At 36.5% G+C, this 25,928-nt stretch overlaps 1 protein-coding gene across 2 annotated transcripts in view; it reads right to left on the reverse strand.

The window, feature by feature from the left end:
• CTNNA3 (catenin alpha 3) overlaps positions 1-25,928 on the reverse strand; it is a 493,584-nt gene that overhangs the window by 462,491 nt on the left and 5,165 nt on the right. The window contains exons 1-3 of one of the 2 annotated variants that reach the window (XM_062001246.1): positions 23,870-23,976; positions 18,065-18,257; positions 9,143-9,309 (exon numbers count right to left, since the gene is read on the reverse strand). In XM_062001246.1, coding sequence (XP_061857230.1) covers positions 9,143-9,309; positions 18,065-18,257; positions 23,870-23,971 — 462 coding nt within the window. In that variant the 5' untranslated portion in view covers positions 23,972-23,976. Of the gene's footprint in view, positions 1-9,142; positions 9,310-18,064; positions 18,258-23,869; positions 23,979-25,928 lie in introns of those variants that run through there. The other variant, XM_062001247.1, reaches the window with a different exon arrangement.

Here is a 25,928-nt window from a genome sequence, read left to right on the forward strand (position 1 = left end):
AATATGCAGTGCAAAGTACTTCATTTCTCACAACTAAGAGATGTGTAAAGAGACTTCATTAGATATGGAATACAAAATTTTATTCATGGTAATAACCTTACAATCTCCATATAAACAGAAAGAGGTATGAGAGGCAGCAGACACTGGTTCTTCAAGTTGTGAACAATACTATTTGATAAATGACATAGCTTTAATGTGATTTGCCTGATAGTCTAACTGTTCTAAGGGTGACATAGTCAAATGGCCAGCTGCACGTCCTTTACTTGGTTTCTTTCTGTATACTTGGTTCAGATTTAGGGTTGATGCTGCAGAAAGCCAGTCTGATATTCAAAAACAAGAGAAAAGGCTTTTTTCTGGTTTGTCTAGTGTTGCAGGAGTATCTTTGTCATTCAGAATATCAGTATTATCATCTTCCACTGTGCAGGGGAGCAAAACAGCACTGAATTATTTTCTCCATTTGTGAAATTTTTCTCTTTCTTTTCATATGGATTAACAAGAGTTGAATTAAGGATGAGAAGCAAGTTTTATTTCATTCTGATATAAAGAAGCCATTCATTAAAAACTACCTTCCTGTTTTAATAAGTACTGCTTCTTTAAAAGACTAAATTCTACTAAACATACTGGTTTAAATCACCAGGAGACATGGTTGAAAAAAGACATTCAATATCTCTCTTAAATTGCAATTACTGAACACAGATACATATGAGAAAATAGCTGCTCTCCCAATACTTTGCTGTAATGGAATGGGCAATGTGTCTCTTTGGAGAGGTTTATGGAGAGCCGGTCATGTGATTTTGCTTTCATTTTAAGATCTGAAGACATGCATTTTGATGATAAAGCAGATAGTTTGTTTTGCATGAATTTCCTCATTTCTGCCCCTCAAAGCAAGAGCAAATTACAAAATAAGTTTCTCTAGATCAGAACGATCTGCATGTGCTTGAGATACAAATAATTGATCAGGCAAGCTATTCCACATTACACTGACTTCATTACTATACTACCAATAAATAATCTACTAAGAGAAACTGCTTTTCCAGGTTTATTTTACCAACCTAGAATTCATCTTCCAAGATTAGCACTCAATAGAAGGAAATTTCAGTGTCACTTCCATCTTATTCTCTTATAATCACTGAGCTTCAGTGTTAAGTAAGTGTTGCTTTAGAAGCAAAATACAGTAACAACTACACAGAAGGAAACAATTTAACGATGCTCTCTTTTTTTGCTGATAGGTTCAAATAGAGTCTTCTGCCATGGATTCCTAGTCACTGGCTGGAGTATGCAGGCATTTACGTAGTCCAAATACTAATTTCCAGTAGGTGTCTGCTTTTCTAATATCCCACTTCACAGCTTTCCCCAAATAATTCTGAAATTTCATCATCAGACACAAAACAGGTTTTTCAAACTCAGTTGTACTTCTGGCAACTTCGTGCATTCTATGTTAAACTACACTACAAACCACCTTTGTATCATACATCTCTCCAAGCTTTATGTTTCCAACTTACTTTATTTGGAATTTGTCTCACAACTTAATAATTATTTCTATAAAAAATTGGCTGTGCAAACACTTTGCATAAAGCATAGGACCAAGAGAGTCCAGATAAGTTTGCTTTCATCACTATTTCCTCCTGGTTTGTGCAACGGACAAGTTGTAGTTTATATTATTTCTCATCATCTCAGAGATATAAGCAAATACCACTATTGTCTAAGGTAACTTTTCCTACCTTTAGGGATCTTTGCTAAACTGTTTTCCTTAATTCATATCTTCTCTTCCCAGGTCTATGTACCCAGCGCTACATGCACAGTTTTCAAGAGATGTCAAATCTCACTCCCTCCCTCCCTAGCAGGATTTTTAAGGCAGTAACCTATTCCTATTCCCTCCTGTGCTTTATCTATTTTTCTTTTTCTTCTGCTAGAGTGCAGTAGGTAGACACAACTTTCCATTGCTATTGTGACTCATGACTATTAAAAAGGCAGTGGCTGGTAGGGAGGAAGGCTGCATATTTACCTGCTTGAGTACTGCTAAGGGTGAGTGTCTGCTCCTGCCATACCTTAAATCATGCAGACACTCTGGAAATAAAAGCTGAAATAATGCTCTCTAAAATCTACTAAGCATGCATTGCTCATGGAGACCCTTATTAGATACTGGGTAGGAGAGAAAACAGTGGAAGACAGCAGACAGGGTGCTGGCAGCAGAGGCAAAACTAGAAAATTCCTGAGTGTTAGAAATTTCCAAGAGAGCTAATCCACAGCTAAGTCTCAGATGTGACAGCAAAGAATGTTCTCAATGCTCTTTAAGATGACACTGAAGAGTCTATTGCAGACACAAGTCTGCTAAGAGGCACTTAACTAGAAAGAAGACTGAAGAGAAGAATCTACACAGCAAAGAAGCAATGATTGGATTTGTTTTCAAATCTTTTCAGTGTGTTTTTAACTCAGTAATTGTATTTTTATCTTGGAAATACAGATATTAGGTTCCATTTGTCTTTCTTGTGCTTTCATATAACAGGTTCAGGAGCCTTCAGGCTTGCTCAATTCAAGGAAATTCTAGAACAGTAGTACATGAAGCTGTGTAGGGTCCCTACACAGTTCCAACTGGAAGAAAAGGAAAATGCTTTTTTTTTTTCCCCCCCAATAATTCCCTTGCTAAGACAAAAGTAGATAGAAGAGAAGCAGAAGTGCAATCCCTGGAGAGTCTACTCGTTTGCAAGTTTGCTAAAAGAGCATTGCTAAGAATATGACTGTTTCAAGGCAAGCCCCAGGGGTTGTAAACCCACGAGCCGTTAAGGAGTTACAAAGCAGCAGTCAAGAGATCACTGTACCAAGAACAGAAGTGTATCCCGGTTCCTATTGCACTGGAAAAGATGTTCACTTAGAAAATACCTACTCTTAAAAGTAATTCTTTAGGAGTTGCTTTTCATCTTTCATTTATTGCACATTACAGACTGTCACAGAATTGGCAGAGTACAATGATAAACACTGTGGCCCTGGTTACAAACAACTGCATCCCAAGTACAATATATTGACCTCAGCAATAATCTATTTCTGCTTTTTTATGAGAACATAAAATTAAGTGTGAACCAAAGAAGTTCAACCCTCTCCCAAACACTCCCATCGTCTTCTTCACACTCCTTATTTTCAGAGCTTTCTGAAAATGTGACCTGTAGCCACTAAAAGGAAAGAAAGAAGGTAGAACTTAATCCAGCTACTGCCATAAAAGACAATTAAAAAACGTTTCTATAAATACATTAGCAACAAAAAGAAAGGCTAAGAAGAGCCTCCATCCCTTATTAGATGGTGAAGGGAAACAGTGATGAAGGATGAGAAAAAGTCTTTAACGGTAAGCCCAGTTGTTCTTGGAGTACCCAGCGCCCTGACCCAAAAGGCAGGAAAAGGGAGCAGAATAAAGCCACTTCAGTCCATGAGGAAATGGTGTGTGACCTGCTGCTTCACCTTGACACACACAGGTCTATAGGACCCATGTGGAATCCACTTGAGAGTACTGAAGGAGCTGTCAAAACTGCTCGCCAGCCAATCGTTTATAAGCAGTCCTGGCTAAGCAGCCTGCTAACCAGATGAAGTCTCATTTACTGGAGGTTGGCAAATGTGATCCCCATCAACATGAAGGATGGTTCAGGGTACTACAGTCCAACCTCAGTGACAGGGAAAGTTAGGGAGTAGACCACGTTGACTGCCAGCATCTGGTATGTACAGGACACCCAGGTGATCATGGGTTATGAAAGATAGGTCCTGCTTGACTAACCTCATCTCCTTCTATGACAAGGTAACCTACTTAGTGGATGACAGAAAGGCTGTGGATGTGGTCTACCTGGACTTTAGCAAAGCCTTTGACGCTGTTTCCCACAGCATCCTCCTGGAGAAACTAGCTGCCTCTGGCTTGGATGGCTGCACTCTTCACTGAGTATTAAAAATACAGCTGGAGGGCCAGGCACAGAGTGCTGGTGAATGGAGTTAGGTCTAGTTAGTGGCCAGTGGTGTTCCCCAGGGCTCAGTGTTGGCACCTGTTCTGTTTAATATCTTTACCAATGATTTGGATGAGGGGGATCAAGTTCACCTTCAGTAAGTTTGCAGTTAACACTAAGTTGGGTGGGAGTTTTGATCTGCTTGAAGGCAGGAAGGTTCTTCAGATAGACCTAGACAGCCTGAAGCAATGGGCTGAAGCTGTATGAGGTTCAACAAGTCTAAGTGCTGGGTCCTTCACTTGGGCCACAACACCACCAGGCAATGCTACAGGCTTGGGGATAAGTGGCTGGAAATCTGACTTGCAGAAAAGGACCTGGAGGTGTTAATCAACAACTGGCTGAACATGAGCCAGCAGCGTACCCAGGTGGTCAAGAAGGCCAGTGGCATCCTGGCTTGTATCAACAGTAGTGTGGCTTGTAACAACAACAGCATGGCCAGCAGGACTAGAGGTTGTTTAGCCTGAAGAAGAGGCTGAGAGGAGACTTTCTCACTCTCTACATCTACATAAAAGGAGGTTGTAGAAAGGTGGGAGCTGGTTTCTTCTCCTAAGCAATTAATGATTAGAAAAGAGGAAACAGCCTCAAGTTGCTCCAGGAGAAGAGATTGGAGATTAAGGAAAAGTTTATTCACCAAAAGAGTTGTCAAGCGTTGGAACAGGTTGCCCAGAGAAGTGGTGGAATCACCATCTCTCCAAGATGTGTAGATGTGGCACAGAGCGACATGGTTTAGTAGAGTACAGGCAAATGCTAGCTTAATGGTTGGTCTCAATCTTGCAGGTCTTTTCCAACCTAAATGATCCTACGATTCTGATCACTTTCAGTTTCACAACCTGGCCCTGTATCCCCAAGGGAAGCTCTCTTTTTTTCCTTTTTTCCATTTTTTAATATTTTACAGCATGATTCCACAATACTAAAACAGCAAGGAATACAGGGAGCAAGTCAAACTCTAGTTTAAGCAGTTACATGCATCATTCCAAATACGTAAACCTGAAGCATATGTAAAGCCTAAGAGAACTGACTTCTTTTATATAACCATACTGGTTTCTCATCCTCAAAACATTTTCAGTGTTGATGACTATCATGTAGGGAAGGGAGGAAAAGATAGCACTGTGCCCATAGGACCCAAGCTCACAAGTTGCTTCTTACTTGTAGCTGTTTTCTTTTCTTTCCTAGCAACGGGCTTTAAATAACTTTAAGCAAGCATTTTCTAAAGATCACACTGTCTGAGGCGTTCATGAAATATACAAAGACTTAAACGATAAATCTACAAGAATGACAATAACTGAAAAAAGGCAGATAAAACGTGTTGGCTCAGCATGATATGAAATAGATTAGAGAAAGACAGACTGCTAATGTGCTTTGAATGAAATTCTCAGAACTTATTACCTTCTTGCTGTTCTCTCCTGATCAATAACTTCAAGCAATTCCATTGATCTGTTAATTCACTTAATTAAACAATATTGAGTATTACTAACCATAGTGAATGAGACTAGTAATAAAGCACTGAATCAAAGAGATACACAAGATACCCTTTTGTCTGACTACATCTTTCATAACTCAGTTTGATTAGAGACTTGAAACTCTAAAATAAGTATGGAAACTCAGATAAGGTTATTTACACTCCTCCTTATTTACAAAAAAAATGTTGTTTAGAGAAACAAAACCTTTATTGTCACTGTGATGAACTTACTTTTCCCACTTAACTCTAAAGCTGTTTGCACCACACTATCATATTCTTATAAGGCTGTAATTCTACAAATGGCTAGCAATGCATTGTGCCAGAACATGATTGTTCACAAAGAATTTGTACTGCCTTCTAACATGCATTATTTGATTCTTTGCTGGGTGAAGATTACAGAGACTCCATTAAACAATCAAATTTCTCTCCAATTCATTATTAAAATTTTTTAAAAGCTAAATTTATGTTCAGAAAGTTATGGTTTTGGACATCTGCTGTTAAATTCCTGACAGATTTACTAAATTCTTCCTAGTAGACAGACCTGTTATTTCTAGTTTAAAAGTTGCATTTCAGTACTTTCTGACAAAAATATTCAGTATTTTCTGCATTATAGTCTGCTTTATATAGATATTTTAGTACACAGAAGTCAAAAACACTCCAAAGTCTAAGTAAAATGTACAAAACACAATTCTCTGTTAGAATATATAAACTGGAGATAGCTGAGGATCATCTTTTTTCCTAGATATACTTAGAATAGCAGACGTGACAAGTAACACTAGACGAGGCTGTACATGACAGCTAGTCATACTGTCAATTGCTTCCTTTCTATTTCTATTCACAGATTGCAGAGGAAATAGAAGTTTAATGATCCAGACTATATTCTGTCAGTAGAAGTAAGTATAGTTTCAAGGGTTTGAATGTCAGTGATGGAATTAACCAGCTTTACAGAGCAAGACTAAAAACTTTCATCATTCTGTGATAAATGAGTTTGAAAAATATTAGATATATAAACAGATAACTCCCCATGAAATACTTCTGTATTGAATAAGATCTGATTAATACCCTGCAGAATTCTGTGGTGATGCTGGACACCATTCATTTTATACATATGAACAAAATAACCTTCTTTGGTTGGAATTTTCATTTAATTTATTGTTACTGCTACTTTTTTCATTTATGAAATTAATTTCAACCCAGTCCTTTAAATTCCTTCATTTTATTCTACGACAATTATAGGATTCAGAGTTACAAAAATAAAGGGCAATGAAATTTCTCATCTCTTAAATGATTAATAACAGTTTTAACTTCCATGTCTTTGTGAAGAGGATAATATGCTAGAGGTATTAAAATTTTAGAAAAAGTTCAAAGAAAAACAACTAATGACTTTCAATGAGAGTTGATTTTCAAGTCCTATGAACATGCAAACGTTACTTCATCATCTTTAATATTCTCAAAGACAAGGTCTACTTTCTATGCTGCAGCCACTGTGTGAATACAATGCCTTTTTGTTAGAGCAAGCCCACACTGAAGAAAAAAACAATTCCTAAGGGACTTTTAAAGTATAATAATTAAAGTTAAGGACTTTGAAAGAGCAAAGTTGAGACTCATTAAAACAGTTAATTACACTTAAATCTGGCTCAGTTAAGCGTGACCAAAGCTTGTTATAAATTGAAGGATGTTCAGTAGCATATGTTGAATTTACTCTGAGTTGACTTCCTAATCAGATGCGAACATAAAGAGACACCATTATAGTTAATACCTCTGTTGGCAAGTTCAACAGCCAGGACAGAGACTAAATAAAAATGGAAAATGCACCACCTTCCACTAAGGAATAGGGTGAGGGGTTTTTACATTTTGGAGAGTATTACACCACACTAGTTTTTTCTGGGTTAATTGATGAATTCAATTCTTACTATTAAGAGAACTAAATTGAAATACGTTAGAAGAAAACTTAATTGCACTCTTTGTAGTGTTGGAGTGTTCCTGGCTGATACTCTGCATTCTTTTACAATTTTCAGTTATTGTTTGTTTTCATTTTCAAATAGAAATCATAAAGTGAATGATACAGTTTGGAAATACCAAAACTCTAGGAAAGAACGTTACCTAATTTTAGCTCTCATGTAAAATATACTCAAAACACTGTAGAAGGGTACATCTAAGATTATGAAAATACGTGTGTAAAAATGTAATAGGCTATCAATGAAAAAAATATCATTTATGAAAATTTTCCACACACAGTACAAAAGACATATGCAATTCCTCTTACAGCTAACAAGTTTCTTACATATATAACAATACAGAAGGTTCTGCAAGTCAGCATTCATTTAGCCTGAAATACATCTCCAACAATTGCCAATGTTGGACATTTCAAACCCATTCTTCCTAAAATAATCCAAACAAATTCCTTTGGGCATTGAAACCCACACAACATTGTTTTATGAAGTACTGTTCCTCTTCCCATAAGGTGCTAAGTGTTCATTCCCATGTCCTTATGAAACTGAACCTGCTTCAAAATGGTCCCCTTTAAGTCAGTGGGTGCTCTTGTGGCATGAGGCATTATAAAGTGATACTAATTATTCACCTCTGCCCTGAAACATTAAGTAGTCAACAGAACTTTGAGATTTTCTCCATCCATCACACATGGCTGGAGATGTTAGGGGGAAAAAAAAAAAAAAGAGAAACAAAAGTAGAATAATTCTTAGCTCTTCCCAGCAAAGACACACAACAGATTGAATGGAGTAAGTAGACAGAGAAGAAACTCAGTAAACATTTTTTGTGATCAGACTGTGAAAAGGAAGGGAGCCTGTTCACATGGGAATCTACATCTGACATTAAAGGAACTTGACTTTATGCAGAAAGGAAAGTATTTTGGTGTTGAACAACAAGGCACGGAGTAGACATTTTGTCTAGTTCAGCAATAGCAACACAACCACTGGTTGGTTTTATGCCGGGATAGAAGAATTCAGTAATTCCTTCTGTATAAAGATAGCCAAGTGGGGGGAAAAAAAAAGAAAAGATGACCCAAACCATAGCATTGTTACAATACACCATTCTGAAACACACTATTCCCTTGGAGGGGAAAAAAAAAAAAAAAGGATATTTTCTACTTCACAATTTTTAAAGCTTTGCCAATGTTAAGACTTTTGAGTCTTCTGTCTGCAGTGTATGAATACATAGCTAGAGATGGGGAGTTGCCAGAGGCCTGTCTCACACATCTTTTCCCTCTCCTTTTAGCTGATCTCTCTCACAAACTGACTTGAATATAGAGATAGACCCTCGCTTACCCTGTTGTTTCCCCTCTGTAAACAGCCAATTCTACCTCTAAGATTCTCTACAAAAAGTGTTACCTACTACTGCTACAGACGTTCAAGGTTTCACACATGAAAGGCTATATGATGGTTCAAATAAGAAAACAGGAAATCATAAATAAAAGGAAGCTAAAGTTTCTTAAAACATAAAAGAAAGTTAAGACTCTACAGATAACCATTGTCGTCTTCAGATCAAATATGTTGAGTTGGATGTGGAAGACTTTTTTTTTGGTGTGTTCTGCAAATCTCGTCTAGAATCTACTCTTTTACCAATTGGCAAGGTGTTACACAAGATGTGCAATCCCAAGTACAAAAAGAATTTCAAATGCAGAAAGAACCATCAGCAACTACTTCTCTGGCTAATGGGAGTCTGAGTTAAGTCAAATTCTACTCACCACAGTTAAATGTTCCAGCAAGTATGCCACATCCACCATGTCTGCCAGAATCAGAAGCCTTGTGACAGCTGCAAGCAGAGATCGTGCTGCTTGGACAACAGTCTGCCTCTTAGGCAGATAACAGGGATCACTGGTAAATGCCTCTGCTGATGCCTTCAAGGCTTGACCTGCAAAATGAAGACAAATTCCTTTAGGCTGTATTGCAACACCTAGGGATAAAAAAAAAATAGTTAAAACTCAATCAGTTGTTTGGCAAGTTGTTTGGCATTTGGCTTCTCTTTGTTGCCCTAATGTCTTGGAATGAAGGTCAACTGTAACAGATCATGCAGAATGTTCCACATTTTGAATTATGTTCCCTTTCTGTTCTTCCAAATCATTGAACTCTAATATCATTCCTTTGGCATTCACACTGTTACTCTTAACTGTACACAACAAGGCCAGGAGTGCTATGTTAAACTTCTCTAGTCACTGCCTTCTACATTACTATGTACTTTGCTGTCCTTGCTCTTAAACAATTCTGGGTCACAGAAGAGAATCAAATATTGTTCTTTTCACTATAAATATAACTTAATGGAATGAAAATCTCATACTCTCCAACATCTGACTCTGCCATAAAATATGTGAAATCTATGCAATGGGACTAGTACCTGTGCCAGTAGACAATAATATCCTGCTTTCCAACATGAAATTTAAGAACAACAATGACAAACACTTGAGTTTATTTTCAGCAGCCTGTCATTTAGACTCACTCAGAAAAAAAAAAAGCCATTACACTCTTCTCTAAAAGCATTTCAAAGACTATTGTCACCTGAGGAGCTCAACTAGCAATCACACAACCTTGAGAGAACTGTTTCTACACAGAACAGCATTGGAAAACTGTTGGCACACAAGCACAAACTGCTAAAATACACGTTTGACCCTTTAAACTCTCTATATCAGCTTGGAAGTCAAAGACAGGTCAAAAGTCACAAAAATGAACAGTTTTATCTGCACTAAAATTAGGAAACATCATTATTAAATCTAGCTATTAAAAGACCGCATATTTATGAATCCAGGCCTTTGTTGAAAACTGCCTTAAGCATGTTCTGAATTTTGGATGCAACAATAAAGAAAAATATATCATTTAAAAAATGTTATATTGCTCCAGAGTTAAAACCTTTGCTTACTATACAATATTGTTTCTACCTCTATCTAAATTACCAAAGTCCTGGTACAAGAATGGGCTACATTCCTCCAAGCAGTCATTAGTATCAGAGGTTTTCTGCATAGAAAAAGTGTGTGTAGGAATTTGTTCTTTGTGTTTCATTTTGTTCTACAAATTCTAACCAGAAGTATAGAAATAATATTGCCTGCTGAAATGAAATTCACAGTGCCATTATCACTGTTTAGCTTCACTCAAAGGTAAGAAGTCTGGACAGGCCTCACGCAGGAATCATAGAATCATTTTGGCTGACAAAGACCTTTAAGATCATCAAGTCTAACCACTAACCTCACACTGCCAAGCCCATCACTAAGCCACAGCACTAGCAGAAAAGTTCCTAGGAAGAACTCTTTCATCAAGAGGTCTGTTAAGCATTGGAAAGGACTGTCCAGGAAGGTGGAGACACCATCCCTGCTGATATTCCAAAGATGCATAGAGGAGATACTGAGGGATATGATTTAGTTTAGTGATGGGCTTGGCAGTGTGAGGTTAGTGGTTGGACTCTATCTTAAAGATCTTTTCCAAATGTAACAATTCTACAATACACACTATTGTAAAACTAAAATCCTTGCTCTTCAAATAGAAAGTAAAAGCTTTCCAAAATTTCTAAGAACAAGCAAGGCCAATGAATAATAAAAACTGTCTCTGTTTTCTTTTCATGGTTTTTAACTACCTGCTTGTCCCGACAATTATTTGTTTTGAATCTCTTACATTTGACATGCTATCTTGCAGGCTGTACAAGTTGACATCACATCCTTTTTAAACACATTTGGTATGTGTACAGTGTAGTATTAATTCAGATCATTATAACTGTCAGATTCTTTAAAATGTTTGCACAAGTACATCAAGCTGACATATGCAATGGCTTAGTAAGACAAGAAAGCATGAAACAATGGAATTTTTTTTCTGCAGTTAAAATGTATGAATGTAGAGCTGTCCACTTTGGTCCCTTGGTACTGACTAAAAAGCATCAGGGAGACACTCTTTCCCAAGACAATTAGATTAACATCATTGCCTGACTGGCCACCTGGTAACTTCTGAATTTTCTGTCCAAATTCAATAAAATATTTTACACAGAGGAAGAAGATATTAAAATTTAGCTACCTACACTTCCGTGTAAATAGGAAATCAGGAGAAAGATTGAGTTAAAGCCCTCACTGATGGCAAGCTGAGGTTGACAGAAAAAGCTCAACAACTACTAAGCTTCAAAGAATATACAGAAGTGCCGAGATGCAAATTTGAAGACAGACTCTCCTTGTTCCACTGTTTATGGACTGACTTCTTTTTTATAAGACATAGAGGACATCTGAAGAGTTTGCAAGCATGCAGTATTCTACTATCTGTTATTCCTTAGCATTTACTTACAAGGTGAGCAAACAAGCCAAATTCACTACTATTTTTGCAGTCTTGTGCCATCCAAGCAAAGGCAAAGCAGCTATTAACTTATTTTAACTCGGCACATTAAGCCAGACTTGCAAGTAGTTTTGTAGCCCATTAACCTCACATACTTCCCATGATAAAAGGGTAAGTAGCAAGTCAACTTGGTGACAACATTTAAGGAACTTAAAACTTCTTAGGCACAGAGTCTGCTCCAGTTCAGAAGAACTTCTGTTGCAAATTAGTTAAGTTTGGAGAAATTGAGAAGACAATTAATTAAGAGTATGCAATAAGTTAATAAAACAGAACTGGTTACTATGAGAAGAAAATTGAGGCAGGGAAATGTAAAAATCAACCAACCAGAAGAAGCCTACATGGAATCTCTAGTTCTATGGTTCAGCTCTCTCTGATCCGAGGCCTAGTTTGGGTGTGGTATAAGCCTGTGACTTTAGCTGAGAACATTGTTTTTTGTAAGGTGCAATAAAGTATGTTAGCTAACATCACAAAAGGCAAAAAACAGACAGAAGTGGAGGTGTAGAGGTATCAGTAATTGGTAGTCAAAGAATCCAAGAGGAAAAAATACTGACATGAAAAGTTATAAAACTTAGGCAAAAAGACCCAGCAATTTGCAAGGTAACAAATCTACAAAACTGAGTCAACACTCCAAAGGAGCAACACATGACTGACAACTGTCTGGCCAGTATTACTGGGGGTAGTAAACACATTAACACTTTGCTCAGTCATTCATTAGTCTTAGCTATCTGATATGTCTGTGTTAGCCAATAACCAAACACTTTTAAGTTCTGTATATTCTGCTAGTATAGTCTTTGTGCACAGATAAGAGTGGTCCAAACAAAACTGACATGGAAAGCAGAGCTACAGATTCAAAAGGAACAGCTTTGTTCAGAAGGACTGAAAGTACTTTGGTGTGGCAAGTCCAGACAGAACTGAATGTTGAGCCTAAGAGTAACAGAATGGATCAGGAGAGAAGCAAGATATAGCTTAGTTGGGACAGGAGATGGTGTTATTACTAGGAATATTTAACAAAAGTTGTGAACAAAAAGAAAAAAGATAATCTTCTGCCAACAGCCTGGCTTCTCAGAAACCTCTAATGCACTTTTTACCCATAGACACAAGGCTGAACTGCATCTTCTCAGGTCCCACGTGATTATTTGCCCAAGTCTCTGTTATTGTGCCTTCTTGAAGAGAAAGGCCATATGGATTTGCGTCTCCTTCAAGCACCTGATACACTTCAAAACCTCAAATAGTCCTAAAACCTGAAAATAGTACTATTTCAACACTGATATCTTCTGAGTACTCGAGCCGCAAAGTTAATATATATGAGGAAAGGCTGAGAGAGCTGGGACAGAGATGTAGCCCAGCCAGATAAGAGCTATGAGTGAGTACAAACAGCAGAAAATGACAGGTCTAACAAGAATATGATGTTAGAACTTTCTTAAAATGCATCAGAAAGCATAATAATTTTATGCTATTTCATCCATTTTACTGTAATTCTCATCAAGTGGATATTCTTCTATAATTACATTTGTCACAAACAATGAAATATGAAAGACAGTTCCCTTTTAGGGACACAAATAGTGGTGTGAAAATATAAGAATATTCATAGTATTTCAGTTATTTTAGACATTCAAATAAGAAGTAATTCAAAGATGCAATATGAAGATATATTGCAACAGCATAATTATTGGAAGACAGCTACTTCTATGACTCTACTTAGCAAACACAGAGATCACTTCCAAAATACATTGTGTTACTACCATGAGCTGATTGGCTACTGACAGCTACTGCTACTGTCAAACAACCACTACTTATGCACTTGCCTACAAAAACATGCTCAGGGCATAAGGATAGTTAAAAACTCAGGTCATCCATGGGGAATTTTTTAAAAGTTAGAGGATCCATGCACTTTATCAAGAACCAAAAACATCCAAAAGATTACAAGAAAATTCCTTTAAGAAGAAAACTGTTATCCTGTTAGCAATTTTGCTATTGGCAAATATCTGACAATGTAGAAACTATTTACATGCTGACTGTTTACATCTGGCTTTCTCCTCCCATTTTTTATTTTTAACTGCAGTAGTGTAAAATCCACATGGAATGCAGTTAATTTTATGCCATTTTTCTGTCCTCCCACAAGGAGGTATTGTTACCAAGAAAGTGTTGTCACCCACTCCTGTGAACTGTGCCCTTAGAGGCTAGTGGATTTACAGTTCCACAGAAACACAGTTGTCAAAGGGAGCCCATTGACTAAGGGAGTGAGGGACATGCCAGAGTCAGTGGAAAGAGAGGATTTCAAACGTCCTAGTCTCAAACTTGAAAAAAAACATATAAATAAATGGCTTATACTAAGAATAGAAAGTTTACAAATTCTGGTTTACACTAGTGTATGCAGCCTCGAGTTCTGCAGGCATGAACTAACACATAGCAGAATCAGTACCCGAGAAAGTTGGGAGTCAGTCTCACACTAGAGCACAAAACAACCTACCCTTTCTAAGAAGAAAAAAAAAAAAGAGATTAAACAATACTAGTCACTAGTGCAGTCACCTGCTCTGCTCCCACAAATACCATCTCCATCTGTTACAGCAAATAAAATATTCTGCTTCAGTCAACCAGCTGGAAGTGACATTATCAATGTCAGAGCAATGCAGACTGATACCTCCTGCATATTGCTAATATTCAGCACCATGATAACTCAAATTCTCACAATAGTTTTCTGTAGACATTACAGGATATTCTTCTCCTGCCACACAGGCTCTTAGCCCACTCAGATACCACTGTATTCTGTTGCGTTGCAATTATTCCACCACTGCGTATCAGGAAGTTCCACTTCCACATCTCATACAGTTCTTCCTAATGTGTAATCAGAGCCAACACACGCTCCCCTTCATGCCTTACACCCATCTCTTCATTCCCCCTTTCCCACTCAGGGACACCTGATCCAGTGATGGTGATGTCAGAAACTTTTCCACTAGGAATCTGTGCTTGGTTTGACGAAAAGAGCATACAGGACAGATTATTTTAAAGCCACTTGAATATCTAAATTTTGTCTCCCAGAATTAGAGTCCCTTAGATGTAAAGCATACATGTGTACCTCTTAATGAAGGATGACAAACTCAATATTATTTTTAAGATGGAGGGGGGGTTGACACACATAAAATGAGAATACAGTAGAATACAAGAGATCACAAACCCCTTCAAGTAAATATCTCTGAAGTGTGATCGCTATTTCTTGCCAGTGAATGGTAGTTTCTTCCATGTCAAAGTCTTGCCTCCGTTGTTTAATGACAAAAGTCATTAAATACAGGCATTCAAAATACCAATTTATTTCTTTCCTTTGAAAATAGTAACTGAAGGCTCAAAATGTAACTCCAGCAAGTAACTTGCTTTCAATTCACTGCCCTGTGTGATGAAAGGCTTATCTAGGAACACACTTGACCATGATAACAGCTATATGCACGAAACACTGACATTGCAATTGATAGAAACAATGCAGACAACAACTGTTGTCATTCTGGCCATATATGGTCAGTAAGCAATGGCAATAAGTACCAAACATTTCAGCTATGCCTTTACAACTGTTTGAAAGCTATAAGCAATCACACCTTGACGTAAATGCAAAATTCATTATCCTAACACTAGACTTCAACGTGAATTCCTAAGAGGATGTTGCTACATACAAACTACATCACTTCTTCATCTTAAAAGTGATTAACTATGAGAATCAGTGCTTCTTATTCCTTTGCATAGAGGTCAGTTATTCCACTGTTGATTCACAGCACATTAAGTCAGAAGGCAAGTTTTGTAAATGCTGTATACATTAAATCTGTGATATATTTTCAAAATATTTTGGAGTTTCTTACACTTCTTCAGATTAAAAACATGAACACAAGTACCTTTTAACAAAGCTTTGCCAAAGCATATCAACAGGAAGACATGGCAGTGCTACAATTAGTAAGCTAGTAGATTTCTGGGTGATGCACATAGTCGATCACCCACAGGCCTGCCTGGCAACTCATTTAGTAGAGTTTCAGAAGCAGCTGAACCAAGATGTGGTTAGAGGTTGGCCTTAAAAGTACTTTCTCAAGCGGAAGATCAAAGAAAAATACAGAGGATGTCTGTATTAAAATGATCAGCTCCTACAGTGTAAATCTTTGGTAAAGTTTCACAGACATTAAAGGAAGCAGAAACTAGATTTTTCCAGGGGATATGCCTGCCATCCATTACAGCAACATCTTCTTTCAGATGCCACTAACAGAACTCAGCTGAATTTGATAAACCAAAATCTCACGTGCTGGCAGTGTTCGTCAAGACCAAACTGCACAGCACAGTCATATCTTTGTCCTCATTTCAGAAGACATTAGATGAATCACTAGTGCATCCGATTAATTGAGTAGGAAAAATCTTCTATTTATCTTCATTATTCACTTTGAGTCTACTAATCTGATGCTTTATTCCCCAAAATATCATTATGAAGAAGATTATAAGCAGAAGCTTGGAAAAAGTCTATCACTCCTCTAAAAGGAGCTGCTATTAATATGCTCCAAAAGTAACAAAGCAGCATTTTCAAACTAATGATAGACATTCAAAAGAAATAAGCATTCAACTCTCATGTTAGAGTCTTCAACCTCAAAAACCTCAATGAATGACACAAGGCAAAATGCAAGAAGAGGTGAGACAGTATTTATTCTTTCCAGATATTAGTGTGCAGCTCTGGGCCTGATTGTTTGATTCACATCTAAGTGAAATTATCTAGAGCATAGTTTTGAAATGCAAGCTGTAGCCTCATGCAAAAAATCATAATGTAAGAGCATATTAATAAAAATACCTGCCAGTCACCACAGAAAAATATGCCCATAGAAAATTAAATACTATATGCTATGACATGCATGGCAGACGACTGCACAGAAGCACAGTTTTCGACTCAGGTTCGTTCAAAGACGTTGAAATGAATGACGAGGCATTTAACAGCAGCAGAACGTGACTCAAATAACAGGCAATGAAGTTACACATGATGCAGTATATCACAGATTAAAAATAATACACAGCTTCAAAGAACTAAAACCATCTGCAAAATTAACAGATTACTATTCATTTCACTACTGTTCACCAGCTTCTTAAAACTAACTTACGCAGTTTGGCACATCCTTGGAGGAAGATCAGCCATGTACACTTAACTTGTCATTGCACAATGACACGTGATAATGTGGATTTAACTTCCTCTTAAAATGTGTGAGGTGTATATAACCTACTTTATGCATTATTTATTTTTGCAGTTATCTAAGAGCTTGGCTGAGAGTCAATAAATAAATTGAAAATGTGAAATATTTTTATATTATCTATATATAAAAATCAATATAAAGCTATATATTTTATTCCTGCCTTGTGTTATTGGCCTGGAATGGATGAGAAAACAGCTTAAGAGTACTAAAATCATTCATTTTGAAGCCTCACAGATAACAATAATATTTGTTGGTCATAATAGGTTTAATCATGAAGGACCTTTGGGTATATCTCAGACACCATATGCATATATCAAATCCTAAAAAGCAGCCATCTCTGGATCCAGAGCAAGCCAATAGCTAGCAATGACTACTCTGAACCAGAAGCCGCCTCAGTTGCACATGGATGTCTGTCATCTAGCTTAATACTATTTGAGTCTGGCCTTCATATTCACCCAATGGACAATATTTTTACTTTCCCCATGAATAATCAAACAAAGAACCTGAAAAAAGTGTCCATTAAAGCATTCTCAGTAGATCATGAAACCTAGTCCTGTTCTGGGAGTCTGGCTGGAAATGGGGAGATGCTGCTCTGCCATGAGGAGATGACTCTTACAGTAGGCTAAAGAATCCATCTTTCTCATACTGAAGTCTCAAAACATACCTGCATACTTCCATCATATCTTCCAAAATTGAGTCCTTATTACTACACAAAAGAGATATCTGTTTTTAAACTTTTGGCTAAAAGACCTTAATCCCAGATTCAGGTAAATAGTTCTTTTCAAGAGCATTAAAGCATGCATTAACTTAAACTTGTGCTTAACAGCCACTAAATTAACAAAGGCTATCCTGCATTCATTGAAAAAAATGAAAATCAAACAATCAAAATACACCAAAACTTCCACTAAAGTGTTTTTCCATAGTGAGGGCTCTGCTTGTGCACTTTACCTCTTATATGTGGTATCTGAGAGTGTACAACTAGACAAGTCAAAGTTCAGACATTTACACATCAAAATGTATTTCTCATGGATATCATAGATTCATTTTGATACCAGCGTTACATGGTTAAACTAATTCCTTGGGGACTATTTGTTATATACTTACTCTCTTTCCGGACATCGGCAAGTGCTGCATGAAGTTCCTCTTTTAACACAACCGCTTCCTTGGCAATTTTTTCCCCTTTGTCCAACAAATTCCATGTGGCTTCTTCCACTGAAGCTAGCAAGACACGAGCTCTTTTGGAACGGCCCTTTTTCTTACCAGAAGGGTTCTGTGGACAGTTCACTAGTGTTGTAACCTGCATGGAAAAGAAACAAAAAAGGGAACAGTGGTGTAAGTTCTATAAGTGAATTCATACTACTGTCAAATGAAGAAATCAAGTTAATATAGTCAAGAATAAGCAATGAGATGCCCCCTGCTTTGGAGGGACAGGGAAGCTCAGCAAACATACTGAGTATGGGCAAAACTACTGAATCATATATGACAGATAATTTTACTTAATACATCTCATCTTTGTATTCTTTCTTTCTCTATGACTGAAGCAAAGTTAAAAGAAATCTCACTGTCAGAATAACCCTGATGTAAACTCTTGACATTCCTTATTTAAAAATTCCCTCATGATAAAGAAAAATTACTAATGCTAAGGAATTTTCAGCCAAGGTAGGAATTATAATCAAGGCTGAATCTTACCATAACTCCTATTTAACTCTCCAAAGTTGTCATAAGAAAACGCCCAAAATTAGCATAGACATATTTCAAAAGACTTTCTCTTCTTACAAAGGAAAACCACAGTGGTCAGAACTCAGCACCTCAGAATTCTCAGTGGGGCTCTCATCATAAAAACTGTACATAATTTTACCCAGAATGTAAGTTTACTGCAGCTTTGTCCAAATTATGTTTTACAACAGTGCACTTAAATATGCATAAAGAACTTATTTTTAGACAACATCCCACTCCACATTCTGAGCACAGCCTCCACACTCCAACAGAATGTTTCTACCAGACTATTCTCCAAGGCATTGGTTGAGCTGCCACACTAAGGAAAGACTTCCAAAAGATTTTTTAAGTATTAGATAGATATTTTAAAGCATACTTTATTTTCATTAAGTTCACTAATGTTTTTTAATCCTTCTTCTAGTCTGTTCTCTGTGCCGAAACATGGATAGTATCATACTAAGCACAGATCTAGTGTTGGAACTCAATGAACACATTCTATATGTACATAATTGCTTAATGTCATTAAATGGTGTTCAAATCACCAACATTGTATAAGCAAAGGAAGTGCTGCACCTGAATTTCTTGGTCCAGCAGACAAACACTCAGTTAATGGCTGTAGTACAGCTTGTGGTTTGAGTTGGGCTATGGGAAAGGGCTCCATTGGCACGTATATAATGAGAAGTCTGCTAGCTGTGCCCTGGCTCACCTTTAGATCTTGTTCATGAATTCGCACACTTTTAAAAGGTAGTGATTCATGAAAAGCACTAAAGTGACTGACAAACATTCTCTGGGAAGCATTTCTATAAACACATCTCTGAAAGACAAAAACCTGACCCCTACATCATTCATGTGAGATTTGGGAGGAAAAAAGATCAGCCTCTTGAGCTTGACTGCTTTGGTATGTCACAAGGGAAGACAGCACGATAAATAACTTAGTTTGTTAAAGTGGGCTTGAGTATTTTTCTGACTGTGGCTTAAAAGACAATAAATGAAATTATTTATTGCACATAAATCAGGCACTAGAAATGCACTGGGAATAAGAATCTTAATATCTTTTTATTTCACAAACCCACTAATGCTAGTTCTAGACCATTTAATGCAGTTTCAATGACCATATTTTTAAAAGTTAAAGAGATTATAGGCAGATACTTCCAACAAGAAAAGCATAAAACACTAAAAAAATAGAAGCTGCCCCAAAAAAACCTACCAAGTAAAACACATTGTCTTAACTATTTAATGACCATTCTCAAAAAATACTCTATTTCTCAGACTTTTTCCATAATCTCCTTTTTATATACAACATAATTTTATGTACTGTTCATTCATATGCTTTGCAGAAGAAGGAAAGGAAAATAAATGAAAAAATGTGATAAAAAATCATCACTGGAGGCGAAAATGGTTGACTGTAAGACCCTTCATCTTTAGCATCACTGCCAGGAAATATCAGAGGCATTTCCTGATTTCAAACACAAATCAAAACTTGATAGATAGTTCTTGACTCATGGAGGTTAACAAATGCAGAAAAACTACTCTAACACAGAAGTCAAGTAAGGAATGCAAAATAATTCACACAGGTCCTACACAGAAATAATTGACCTACACAGTAGCTAACAGAGCACTGCCTTTAGATCCATGGTTAACACAGCTCATATTTTAGTGGCAAAATACAGTCAAAATGATATCTTTATTAAAAAAACAGACATCCACATTAATTCTGCACTTCTCGGGTATTAATATCAAATTATTGCCACATAAAACAGGTCTCCCAGCATTCAATGGAGGGGTTTTGTATCTCTGGTAGGAGTGATAGCCTTGTGCTAGAGGCACAAAGGTTTTTAACGGAGATTTTCAAGCCCATTTGCTACCACCGTTGCAAAGCTGAGTTGTGTTGATGCTGTGTGTTATTATCATTATTTATCAGGCTGAAGGAATGGATTTCTTGTCATGGTCATTCCTAATACTGAATTCCCAAGGAACTGTTCATCAGTTCATTCAATGCTACATTCAGTTCCTGCCAGCTCTTACAGACAATCTTTTAATATTGCAGTACTTAATGAAATAATGTCTTGGTACCTTGTGTATCAAAAGATTTGGTTCACCTTTGTTTAAAATTTAGTTCAGTTTAACAGGAATTCTTGGACATTTGAAAAAACAAGATATGAACTCAGTGATCTAAAGACAAGAGCAGAACACCTTGCTCACTGTCTCAAATCTAAATTGTTGTCCATGCAAACAAATAGTAGTTAATTACTTTTAGTGGACATAAAGTAAACTCACCATGCATAAAACCAAAACAAGCAGTGTATGGTTTTTTTGTGTGAGGAAATCTCTGTAAGTGGGGATAACAGGTAAGAAGAAATACCTTTCAACTAGCCCATTTTCATCAGTGAGGCAAGGGACTCTAAAACCACATGGATATTTCTACATATTCTGTAAAACATACATATCTCTTGCAGCCATAAACTTTCCTTAGTTCATATGTATGCATAAAATATAAAAAGATGGAAGGAAGAGTTTTGGCAAGGAAAAGATCTTGGAAATATTTCCTTATTATACATACACACATATAACACATAATATATTAAGTGTGTTTACATAAATATAGAGAAATAGACACAATATCAACTAAGTGACAAATTTACAGCTTATAATACTTGCACTGCAGAGGCAGTTATGAAGCATTTGCTGCATGAATTAATGAAGCTATATTAATCTCATCAAATCATATCTTTGAAAATGTACATGTAAATTCAGAAGGAAAAAAACCCTCCTAATAGTTTGCTGCAGAAGTAAATTTATACCTAGCCATAATTGTAATCATTCCATAGTACAGCAAAGAAATTAAACAGACTTAAGTCTATGAGATAAAACAAGAGGATATTTCCATTACATTGTTATATTTTGTGAGTAATTCTAGTATGAGTATGACAAATATTTGTCATTATCTATGCAAACAAAAATGCTTTATGATCTACTGATTGCTTCACACTAATTGCTCTGACAGAGGCACGTCGGACAAAAGCCCAGAATTAAGGAAAGATTTTTAAGGTGTCTGAATATGTACCAAATTTACACCAAGGCAGCTGTCAGCTAAATCAAGTCAATTTTGAAAGCTATTATTTTTAACGTGCCAGAAGCATTTATATAGAGCTTCACCTAAAAGCCTTCTTTTCATAACTAATGTCCTCACAGCATCTAGAATAAAATAAAGGTCATGGACAGAGGGAACTCCTTACGATGAGGAGGCAATGGACAGGATTAAATAAACTTTTTTACAGTACATAGAGTGCAGTTAGTAGCACATCCCCATGAGAGTATAGATTATAAGGCTGGACACAGAATTACACTAATGCAGTTACACCACTTCCAACATATGAGTTGCTATCTCTGCAGAGCCCTGCACAGCACTATTTGAACTTACCACCTTGGGTCAGGCCACTGTTTGGGATACAAAGAGGGAATTACAGTGAGACTGCTGCCCCCGCAATCCCCAAACATTGTAATTTAGGAGCATTGTTTTATTCACTAGATGGAGAATTTGCCAAGTCCAAGAGAGTTTTGTACAAACAATGTGTCATGCTGTTTTTACAGTTTCAAAGCCATCACCACTGCCAATTGCAGACTGAAGAGAAGAGAGATTCTAGCAGGTATTTGCAAAGTTACTTCCACACAGTTTGGTTTTGCCTTTTTCTGCCATTGTGATGCTGTTAACCTAATGACTGCTCTAATAGCATAACTGTCTAGGATGGACTTCAAAGGAGCTCAAACACTTCCACTGCCTCTTTCCTACCAGAGCATGCCAAGCCTACTTAATAAATTAGAACTTAAATTTCAATATAAAGTTAAACTGTGTTCAAAGCAGCACCTGCTAAGTGAATTTGGTCAGATAACACTATTCATTTTTAACTACGACTGGTCTGATTCTCCTTCTAATCACAGATCAAATCATCCCTTATTATTAATTTTAATCCCTGCTTTTGCACTTTCAACAGTTTCTGCTGCCTCCTTCCCACTCAAAAGGAAAGTTACCTTTCAGCAGTTCTGTTATGAAACAAACAAAAAAAAGTATTAAGGTTGAGAAGGGCAGATAAGAGTCAAAATTATATTCTCTTTGAAGCAAAGCATTTTTATGTTTAACAAACAAGCTTTTAAAAGCTGCTTGAGACAAGTGGCTTTTTTAAAATATTAAAAAATAGGTTAATTCTTTGGTTTCTTCTGAAACTGTAGGTTTTCTGTTTTGTCAGGTTTATTCGATCCTGAAAATCTCAGGCCAAAACTTACATTTCTTCGTCTCCTCTAAAAATCTCCACAGTCTGGCAGCTGCCTGAGCGTAGTCTGACTTACTGATATACAAAGGAAGGTTTTAAAATGCACTTTATCCAAGACATCTCTCCCTGCTACTCTAAAGTTAATTTTGTTATCCATCCAGATATGATGCTCCCGCTTGACAACTTTCCACAAACCAGTGAACTGTTAACTGAGGTTTTATAGACTGTCGATCACATCAAGGCAAAAAACACATAAAGACAGACAAAATGAGTAAGAGGCAGCTCAGTTAATAACAGCTGGAAATGAAATAATGATAAAAAGGTTAACTTCTGAAGAAAATAATCTTCCAGAAGGGACAAGTCAAAAAGGAAAAGAAGATCAAGTTAAATCTAAGAGAAGAAATTTCAAAGATCATAACGTAAAATTAATAAAAGAATCTGGATGAATTAGGGAGAGGCAAAAGTTCCAAACTGGTAAAATACAACTTTATTTATTAAAGAGAAACTAATTTAAATTAATTAACTGATTTTTAAATGCAACTTTTCCTGGAACTGTTCTAAAACACGATCACCACCTCGTCACTTGCAGAGCACGTACAGTGCTTCTGAAATAGATAAAGGACTTCCCCAAAGTGTAAGCCCAAATAAACATAAGAATCATCACATTAAACATACTCAGCATTTTGTTGTCCTCATCTTTCATCTCTGTATTTTTCTTCCCTCCAATCATTATGTGATGCCTCTTTAATTATAATCTGCCTGTTCCCCTATAAGATTCCCCTGGCCAGTTTCGGAGACAGCGTGAACTACAACTACAGAATATCTGTGGTTACATCTTTCACAATAACATCCTTAGCCAAAGCTCTTCAGCCTTATTCCCTGTTCACTATGGTCACCTAATTTATTTTCTGCAATACTAAAATACCTGAATTATCAACGGTTCCAATAATTTCTCCACCGTAAACGTCTGGATCTGCAGATCCCGAGGATCAATTTTCAGTTTAATGTTTGGCACTTCTGTGGACATTTCACCTAGATACAAAACAAATTTAAAAAAAAAATAGTAAGAAATTATGAGCCACAATCACAAGTCTCGCTGCCTTCTGTCAGAGTCCAGAGTCTGCCTATAGCACTACTGACTTGGTTCCATAACAAGCTTAGAATTTCAAGAGATAGAAGGAATTCTTCTGAATCCTCATTTCTAAACTGTGAAAAAAAAAAAGTACTCAGGTATTTGCATAAACTGTAAAATAATAGACTTAAATATGCATCATCCCTTGTCTTCCAGATTTCTAAATTGACCATATATTAAAAAATACACAAGGATAACTGTGTTAGAAGACTTTTGAATATAAGTGCTCTAGTCATCAATAAAAAAGAGATTTAAAACTAAAATTACTACATTATTTAATTTATCACAAATCAAAAACATTAATGCTATGTGCACAATACCTGTATCTTATTTCATGTACCAAATTACAGTGGTCATAATAAACGTCCTAAGAATCAAATTATATATTTCAACCCTTAAAAATCCTGACAATTAATGGCAGGAGAAAGTGAAACATTTAGTTATTTTACACCCTGTAATAATAGATATTTTTTAAGTGTCAAGACAGATTAAATCAAGTAAGTCTATTACCAAAGTCAGTAAGATGGAGGTAAAGCTAAGTAAGGTCTTCAAAGAGGATAAATCATCCATTAGAAGCTCAATCCAAAGTCCACTGACTTTAATTTAAGGGCTTTCACTAAATTCACCGGGCCTTGGTTCAGTCTTTTAGCTGCAGTGAGGTGTGTGTGTGTGCAGCAACAAAGAATTATAACAGTACTTTAGTAGAAATGCAACCGAGTGTTGTCCCAAAACAAAAGACATTTTAAATTTTCTAGCAACTTCACTTCTCATAAAACATAGCTCAGCAAAGCCTTTTTAGCCAATAAATATTTCAAACACACAAATCATGGATTTCTGTCCCTTTTAAGCAGGATTTATTAGAACTCATTGCTGCTGTATAATGAAGTAACAAGGTACTGAAATTGTGCAGGCTAAAGACATATTGTCACCTTCCAGTGAACCTACCATTGAGTAAATACATCACAGTTGGTTTAGGGTTTCTATAGCGAGTTGTGTAGAAATTGATCCAAATTCATTATCACAGAACAGTTACCCACATTTTCTTTGCTTGCAAGTGAAATATGAACAATAATTAAAAATTAAGCTTTAAGATAATTTAGGGTATTGCCATCCTTAGCAAAGGCTATACAAGTGCCAAGTCTATTCTTTTATGACAAGCTACACTAGTCTCAGCCCCAAGCAACAAGAGCTTATGCTTACAGCTCAGTCCAAAGATATACCCACTCTGTACTTATACAAGTAAGGTTTATTTACATTTTATCTATTGCAATTCTTACTGTTACTACTCATTGGTTCTTTGTGTATTAAAACTAAAACCAGAAGGGAAACAAATTTTGCAATTATAATTTTTTCATAAATACACTAAATATATAATGATATAAGTCTGTAAACCTCAAGAGTGAGAGCTCTTGTACAAAATGCTATCTCAAAGGGCTGACAGCTACTAACTACATCATCTTAGTAAACAATGAATTTTCAGAAAGATTCTGTGTGTGCAATGTAGATTAAAATTAAAGCTTGCTTATAGCTACAGCTATATAGTTATTGTTCCCATTGACATTCAGATCTCTAATCTATTGAATTAAAGACAGCAAATATTAATGAATTACTTTTTAACCCACTAAAGTAAGTTTTCCTACAGTACTAATAACTTGCTCTAAAAGCCACAAATGTCTGTCATTCACAACCCTGCTCCTTTCTTCAAACTGTATTCCTATTTAATAGCTTCTTAAACTGCTGCTTCTATAATAAAACAATAGGACATGCACTTTTGGTTGGCTGTGCAGTGTTGGCAAACAGTGTGTCATGCTCATGCCTACTCATGAGCACGTTGGTGTAGCACATGAACAAA

The sequence above is a fragment of the Colius striatus genome, chromosome 8 (genome assembly GCF_028858725.1).
Source record: "Colius striatus isolate bColStr4 chromosome 8, bColStr4.1.hap1, whole genome shotgun sequence".
Taxonomy (NCBI): Eukaryota; Metazoa; Chordata; class Aves; order Coliiformes; family Coliidae; genus Colius; species Colius striatus.